This window comes from Otolemur garnettii, unplaced genomic scaffold (assembly GCF_000181295.1).
Source record: "Otolemur garnettii isolate 467f Iridium unplaced genomic scaffold, OtoGar3 scaffold00077, whole genome shotgun sequence".
In the NCBI taxonomy this organism is placed as follows: domain Eukaryota; kingdom Metazoa; phylum Chordata; class Mammalia; order Primates; family Galagidae; genus Otolemur; species Otolemur garnettii.
This window is the reverse complement of record NW_003852472.1, coordinates 137749-145713: the sequence shown is the minus strand read 5'-3', so window position 1 is coordinate 145713 and position 7965 is coordinate 137749. Positions and strand designations below refer to the sequence as shown.

General features: G+C 52.7%; 1 protein-coding gene across 1 annotated transcript; it reads left to right on the top strand.

The window, feature by feature from the left end:
* The first annotated feature begins 4516 nt into the window (after nucleotides 1-4516).
* Nucleotides 4517-7652, top strand: MOGAT3 (monoacylglycerol O-acyltransferase 3). Its single transcript, XM_003794230.1, has 7 exons — nucleotides 4517-4625; nucleotides 4865-4972; nucleotides 5069-5139; nucleotides 5374-5578; nucleotides 5820-5994; nucleotides 7208-7410; nucleotides 7498-7652. Exons 1-7 carry the CDS (start codon nucleotides 4517-4519, stop codon nucleotides 7650-7652), a joined length of 1026 nt encoding a protein of 341 aa, XP_003794278.1.
* Nucleotides 7653-7965: the final 313 nt, after the last annotated feature.

Genomic DNA, 7965 nt, shown 5'->3' with positions numbered 1-7965 from the left:
CCAGGCAACAACTAGGCTTCACTGGCAGCACTTATAGCACTTACCAGAGCAGTCTAGGGATCCCCTCATGGTCACCTTTTAAACTATTTAAAATTAATTGAGTTGGAGAATTGAATCTTTTGAGAGTGAATGGTGGAGGAAGTTAATTTGTATCTTAAGTAGGAAATGAGTATTTTCCAGGGGCAATTATTGATCTATGTTAAGAAATTTGTTTTTGGAAGTGTTTATAGGCATGAAGGACAGTTTTTTGATTTGCTACTAGAACAATAGGCCTCCTAGTTCAGGAGCTAAAGCTGTCACAGAGGCAAATTCTTTGAGCTTTGGGGGAGGAGGGAGTGAAGAGGGGCAAGACAAAGCACGTTTAGGTAAATTAGAAATCTGAAGTCCAGCCATAGCCCAGGAGAGTCTATATCTTTATTTGAGGCAGAAGAGGAACGTTCCTTTTCATACTGAGTTCCTCATCTTGTAACTCTTGTTGGAATTCAGGGGGAAGGGGTTCTTCTGCCGGAGCAGAAGGGGATAAACCCTGTACATATTGGAGAGGGGGCTGTAATTGATTAATACGAACACAACAGCCCCTGGTGTTTTTTTCTTTTTCTTTTTTTTTAGAGACAGTCTTACTTTGTCACCCTTGGTAGAGTGTCGTGGCGGCACAGCTCACAGTAATCTCCGGCTCTTGGGCTTAGGCGATTCTCTTGCCTCAGCCTCCCAAGTAGCTGGGACTACAGGTGCCTGCAACAACGCCCAGCTATTTTTTGTTGCAGTTTGGCCAGAGCCAGCTTTGAAGCTGTCATCCTCCGCATTTGGGGCTGGCACCCTAATTACTGAACCACAGGCGCCGCCCTACAGCCCCTGGTTTTTAACATAGATTTAAGCATTTGAGTACAGAGTTCTCGCTCCTTTGAGCCTGACTGTCCCATAATCTATTACTCCTCAGGATGATTACTCTGGAAAAAATTACTTACCAACTGTGCAGTTTCACTTCTTTGCTCTCAAGGGGAGTCCCTCACCTGTGTGCACCTATTGTCCTGTACTCTGGTCCCTCTTTGGGGCGCCACCTTATTGAGCCTGCCAGGAGAAGGGGGAACAAACCAGAGCGGAAGTGGTGGGGATTGAGGAAAATATAACACAAGAGAAGACACATGAGATGAAAAATGGAGTCAGGAGGTCTGACACAGCTTATGACTGCAGCCAGCACCACAACACAAAATCAGCTTTAGATGTATATATTTTTCTTTTATTTTTTGAGACAGAGTCTCAATGTATCACCGTTGGTAGAGTGCTATGACATCACAGCTCACAACAACCTCAAACTCTTGGACTTAAGCGATTCTCCTGCCTCAGCCTCCCAGGTAGCTGGGACTAAAGGCACCCCCCAAACACCCAGTTTTTTTTGTTTGTTTGTTTCGTTTTTTGCAGTTTTTGGACAGAGCCAGGTTTGAATCTGCCACCTCTGGCATATGGGACCAGTGCCCTACTCCTTGAGCCACAGGTGCCCCCCCGACACCCAATTTTTTTGTGTGTGGTTGTCATTGTTGTTTGGCAGGCCCTGGGCCAGATTTGAACCCACCAGCCACTGAGCTCAAGTTCCAAGCCTATTTTAGTTAATTAACTAATTAATTTATTTATTTGAGACAGAGTCTCAAGCTGTTGCCCTGGGTAGAGTGCCATGGCAGCATAGCTCAGAGCAACCTCCAACTCCTGGGCTCAAGTGATTCTCCTGCCTCTGCCTCCCAAGTAGCTGTGACTACAGGCGCCCTCCACAACACCTGGCTATTTTTTGGTTGCTGCCATCATTGTTTGGTGGGCCGGGCTGGATTGGAACCGTCAGCTCAGGTGTATGTGGCTGGCACCTTGGCTGCTTGAGCCACAGGCGCTGAGCCACAACCTCCAACTCTTGGGCTCAAGTAATCCTCTTGCCTCAGTTTTTCTATTTTAGTAGACAAGGGGGTCTTGCTTTTGCTTAGGCTTGTCTGGAACTGCTGAGTTCAGGCTGTCCACCCTCCTTGACCTCCCAGAGTGCTAGGATTATAGACGTGAGCCACCCCATCTGGCCAAATCAGCTCTATTTTATAGTATCTCAGCAAGGTTATAGGGAAGTAGAATGGACAAAAGACATATTTTTGGTCTTACAATATGAGTGGAAAATGTAAATAACTTTATCAAAAACAGATCATCCTGTTAATGGTTTCTACTTAACTTCATTAACATATGTCAAAAGGTAAAAAGGGAAAGATCTCAAGGATTTCTGCAGAGGTTTTAAAGATTAACTAGACAGGTTCACGCCTGTGGCTCAAGCAGCTAAGGTGCCAGCCACATACACCTAAGGTGGCAGGTTCGAATCCAGCCTGGACCCGCCAAACAATAATGGCTACAACCAAAAAATAGCCAGGCGTTGTGGCAGGCGCCTGTGGTCCCAGCTACTTGGGAGGCCCTGGCAGGAGACTCACTTGAGCCCAGGAGTTGGAGGTTGCTGTGAGCAGTGAAGCCATAGCACTCTACCCAGGGTGACAGTTGGAGGCTCTGTCTCAAAAAAAAAAAAAAAATTAACTAGACAAAGAAAGAGTTATTGGTAGAGGGAGTATGAAGAAAGGAATGTTGTTTTGTGAAAGGAAAGTAATTGGGGGGGGGAGGTCATTCTCTGAATGTCCCCCAGGTGCTGCCCCACAGCCTGCTCTCCACACCTCTCTGCCTGAACCCACAACTGAGCCACGTGGAGACATTTCAATACTTCCTCATCTCAGTGAGGACACTGGACAACCATGCACTGGGGGTTTGGGGGCCTCAGAACAGACTCGGGATCCACAGTGATCTCACAGGGTTGAGGTGCATGTATTCTGCTTACTTGCTGGTGAAAACCATAGAGTTGGACCTCTCCTGGAACTACCTCTTAGGCTTCCACCCCCACAGGGTCCTGGCTCTAGGGTTCCTCAATAACTTCTGCACAGAGGACAACTGGCTTCTCCCACCTCTTCACTGGTCTCGGGAGGCACTTGCCCACGCTATCCTGTTGGTCCCACCTTCCTCTTTTCCAGGATTACATCTTGTTAAGTGGTGAGGAGGAGAACACCCCCTGCTGTCACCTCCCACTGTACCCTCCTCCTATCCAGGGGGCCCCAGGTCTACCTTCCCAGTGTCCTTTCCCATATACTCTCCAAAACCCAGGCATTAGGACCCCCAGCTTCTGCCCTCCCCCCAGGTTTGGTCTGACAAGGCCAGCGATTCCTATCTGCTGGCCACGCCTGGAGGCGACCAGGTGACAGTCCTGGCCATGGGAGGGCCCCTGGAGTCGCTGGATGTAAAAGCTGGAGCGCTAAGCTTGAGGATTCGGAATCGGAAGATATTCGTGAAGCTGGCGCAGGAGCAAGGGTGAGGCACTGGCTGGCGGCAGGACAGGGGAAAGGCGCGATGCCCCAGGGCCAGGAGTAAGCTTGCCCTGTCTTCTCCCTAGGGAGAACGAGCTCTTCAGCGTCTGGCTAGTGGTCGCGGAGGGTGCAGGAAGCCGGGCAGCCGCTCCTGAGCTTGGCGCTGCCGCTGTTCCACCGCCGCCTGGGCCTGCTGCTGCCCTTCGTGCACTTGTCCGCACTGTGGGTTAGCCCCGGCCCGGCCCTCTGGCGCTGTCGGTCCCTGGCCACGCCGCCCCTGCCCTGAACTCTGTCCCAGTGATCGTCACAAGCGGACAGTCTTGTGGGACTTGTTGGGAATCTCAGACACCAGCCCCCGAGCCCCCCGTTCCGCTCGCAGTGGGGGCCGCGATTCCCGTGCGGCGAAGCCCGCGGCCCAGCCAGGCGCAGGTAGATGCGCTGCACGCGCTCTGAGTGGAGCGACTCAGACAGCTGTTCCAGGAGCACAAGGCGTGCCCAGAGGCACCTAATTCTCACACAGGCACCCCGCAGGTGCCCCGCCCCAACTGTCCCCTTCGCGGCTGACGGAGTGAAATTAAAGGTGGGAAACCAACCAGAGGCGTTTGTATATTTGTGCACTGTGGGGGGAGTTCCCGGGGGCTCGGTAGGGGCCGCAGAGCCCGTATCATTGGGTCCTACGTGGCTTTGACATTCTGAGAGACATGCCAGCAGGTGGGGGGCATGTCAGGGCCCAGCCCAGCCACACTGGAGTGCCAACGGTCTCTGTTGGGTTCCTGTCCTCTGCCAGCGCGGTAGATCCCCCGTGCCAGCTGGACTTCTGTCCACTCCCTCAGGCACCGCCTCTCACACACCCTTCACCACTTCCCCGCCCCACCCAACCTGTCCAGACCTACAGACTGAGGAAGTTCAAAGATCAGTCTGAGAAGGAGCCTGGGGATCCAGTCTGAGAAGGATCTGGAACTCCAGATCCTCACATTCGCACACCTGGACACTTAGACCCCAGAAGACACCGCAAGGTTCTGGGAGGCCATCTGCAACTCTGCCAGGTCCCAAGAGCTGGCCTTCTCCAGCGAGGAAGTGTTCCCAAGCTCTTACCCAAGCTCTTACCCAAACCTTCACTGGAGTCCTGCTGGCAGAGGGGAGCTACTAGGATGGACGTCTCCACAGCCTTACCAACCTCTGCCGCCTCGAAAACCCCACAGAAGCAGCATCTAGAAACAATGAGCGCCTACCAGTTTGTGCTCACTTTCCTCTTCATGGGTGAGAAGGGACAGGAGTAGGTGCCTGGGATCTGCCAGGGGTGGGGGGGCCTGGGGAGGTAGGGCCTGGAGATGGGGAAGGGCCTCGAGGGAGGATGGTTGGCCTGCAGGGCTATGGGACCCCAGGAAGAGAGCCAGAGGGGATGGCGGCATGTTCAATGGGGGCCAAAGGGAGGAGAGCAGCTGGATGGAATGGCTGAGTTTCAAAAGCAAACTCATTATTTTCTCATCTTTCCCCAGGTCCTTTCTTTTCTTTTCTTGTCATCTTCCTCCTCTTCACCTCACTCTGGTCACTCTCTGTTCTCTACTTGGTGTGGCTCTACCTAGACTGGGACACACCTAAGCAAGGTGAGCCTGGACAGGGGCCCAGGTAATGAGAAATGCCGGGCGGGGCAGGGGCAGTTACCTCCAGGGATTCTCCCACTTTTATCTCTTTGCCCTCAGGTGGAAGACGTTCTAAGTGGTTGAGGAACTGGACAATTTGGAAGCTCCTGAGGGATTATTTTCCAATCAAGGTGACAGTCCACTCCAGACAGACTGCTCTTTCCCATCTCCCACATCGCTCCCCCTTCCCTATGGAGGATCCTGAGCACCTAAGCTCAGGCAGTGGACAATGGTGGATGGTGTCCAAGAGAGGGCCCTTGATCCCATTCTAGGACCTAGAACTCTGTAGGGTGCAGGGCAAGTCTTTTCAGCTCATGTCTCACCTTCTCTGCCTCCTTCCCTGCATCTGGCCCATCACCCTGAAGCTGGTGAAGACAGTAGAGCTGCCCCCTGACAAGAACTACATTCTGGGTGCTCACCCACATGGGATCATGTGCACCGGGATCTTCTGTAATTTTGCCACGGAGGCCAATGGCTTCTCCCAACACTTCCCAGGGATTCAGCCCTGGTTTGCTGGGCTGTCTAGCCTCTTCTGCCTTCCAGTCTACCGAGACTACATCATGTGTGCTGGTGAGCCTCAGATTGGATGGGAAGGGGCAAGCCCTGGCCAGGGTGATCCCTGTGCACACTCTGAGCCCGACCCTCTGCCCCACAGTGCAGGCTCACAACAGATATCACTGAGTTGCTTCACTGTTGGGGCTCACTGACATGGGGATTGGAAGGGCCCATCTGCCCTATACAAATGGGTGGATGAGAGGCCAAGGGCTCATAGAGGGAATGATGACTGCTCCTCACCTACTCATGCCTGCAGGAGCATGTCCTGTCAGCCAACAGAGCCTAGACTTTATCCTGGCCCAGCCCCAGCTTGGGCAGGCCGTGGTCATCGTGGTTGGAGGTGCTCAGGAGGCCCTGCATTCGGTCCCAGGGGAGCACTGTCTCATACTCCGGAAACGCAAGGGCTTCGTGCGCCTGGCACTGAGGCACGGGTGAGTGGGCATGTAGTGTTTACTGGCTGGAACTCCTCAGCTCACCTGGAATTCTCCCTTCTCCTTGGGTCTGCACTGTCTCTCAGTCCCTAGACATCTGGGTCCCTATAGGGGAGACCAGAGCCAAGTGTTATGCCCTATACATGGAGGCTCACAGCAGCCTCAGTGCCTTGTTCTGTGCCAAGCACTGTGCCCTCATTACCCAGCTCTCTCCCTCTCAAGCAAGGCAGAGGCAGGAGCATAGAATAGATGGCAAGGCCCTTGGGCTTAAAAGCTCTGGATTCATTTGCTGACTTACCTCAAAAGCAAGATCTTGGACTTGTTTCTTTACCTGTGAAGAGGCTAATACCAGCTAGCCACAATGTTGTAGTGACATAAACTAAATGAGAAAGTGAATAAGTGAAGGCCCACTACACAATTGTTTCTCAAGAAATGTGAGTCTCAGCTTGGCACCTGTACCTCAAGCAGCTAAGGTGCCAGCCACATACACCAGAGCTGGTGGGTTTGAATTCAGCCCGGGCCCACCAAACAACTTTAAGTTACAACTTAAAAATAGCTGGGCATTGTAGCCAATGCCTATAGTCCCAGCTACTCAGTCCCAGGCTGAGGCAAGAGAATCGCTTAAGCCCCAGGAGTTTGAGGTTGCTGTGAGCTATAATGCCATGGAACCCTACCCAGGGCGACTCTGTCTCAAAAAAAAAAAAAAAAGAAAGAAAGAAAAGAAAAGAAATGTGAGTCTCAGCTGGGTAAATGGCTCACTCTTGTAATCCTTCCACTCTGGGAGGCCGAGGCAGGCAGATTGCTTGAGGTCAGGAGTTCGAGATCATCCTGAGCAAGAGTGAGACCTAGTCTCTACTAAAAATAGAAAAATTAGCCAGGTGTTGAGGGTTGAGGTGGGTGCCAGCTACTTGGGAAGCTGAGGCAAGAGGATCACTCAAGCCCAAGAGTTTGATGATGCCACGGCACTCTACCCAGGGTGACAGAGTGAGACTGTAGAAGAAAGAAAGAGAGAGAGAGAGAAAGGAAGGAAGGAAGGAAGAAAGGTTGAGTCTCTCATTCTAGATCTTTCTTTGTAGCCATAGTCATATGCTTTGAAAGGCCCTAGGAAATGGCCTCATGAGGTATGGGGAGGGACTTGAAGCCCCCTGAGGAGCCCATCTTGGGGTGATCCAGCAGCTTGAGCACCCCCTTCCCTCTTTCTCCCCCTTCCCAGAGCCTCCCTGGTGCCTGTGTACTCCTTTGGGGAGAATGACATCTTCAGACTGAAGGCTTTTGCCACTGGCTCCTGGCAGAATCGGTGCCAGATAGCCTTCAAAAAGCTCATGGGCTTTTCTCCTTGCATCTTCTGGGGCCGCAGTCTCTTCTTGACCAACTCCTGGGGACTGTTGCCCTTTTCTGTGCCCATCACCACTGTGGGTAAGTGCCCATTTAAGGGGGGGAAGGCTGCCAGTGGCTTGTGGACAGCAGGGTCCTCTCACTCACCTGTACCCCCTCCCCCTGCAGTGGGCCGCCCCATCCCTGTGCCTCAGCGCTCTCATCCCACCACAGAAGAAGTTGACCACTATCACACACTCTACATAAAGGCTCTGCAGCAACTCTTCGAGGAGCACAAGGAAAGCTGTGGTGTCCCTGCTTCTACCTGCCTCACTGTCATCTAGGTCTGGTGGTCTGGCCTAGGCTGCCTGCTGAGCTCCTGAGCCCCTGACCTGAGACACTGAGATCTTCACATACTGCTGTGCTCATCCCTCCCATAAAAGCAAGTTCTGGGCTCGGCGCCTGTGGCTCAAGTGGCTAAGGCACCAGCCACATACAACTAAGGTGGCGGGTTCGAATCCAGCCCGAGCCTGCCAAACAACAATGATGGCTGCAACCGAAAAAAAAAATAGCCAGGCGTTGTGGCGGGTGCCTGTGGTCCCAGCTACTTGGGAGGCTGAGGCAGGAGACTCACTTGAGCCCAGGAGTTGGAGGTTG

Bases quoted from the DNA above. Each gene is read 5' to 3' on its own strand.
- MOGAT3 (XM_003794230.1), top strand. From the start codon at position 4,517: ATGGACGTCTCCACAGCCTTACCAACCTCTGCCGCCTCGAAAACCCCA. The intron at 5,579-5,819 runs GTGAGCCTCAGA...TCATGCCTGCAG, and splicing joins AGACTACATCATGTGTGCTG to GAGCATGTCCTGTCAGCCAA. The intron at 5,995-7,207 runs GTGAGTGGGCAT...CCCCCTTCCCAG, and splicing joins CGCCTGGCACTGAGGCACGG to AGCCTCCCTGGTGCCTGTGT.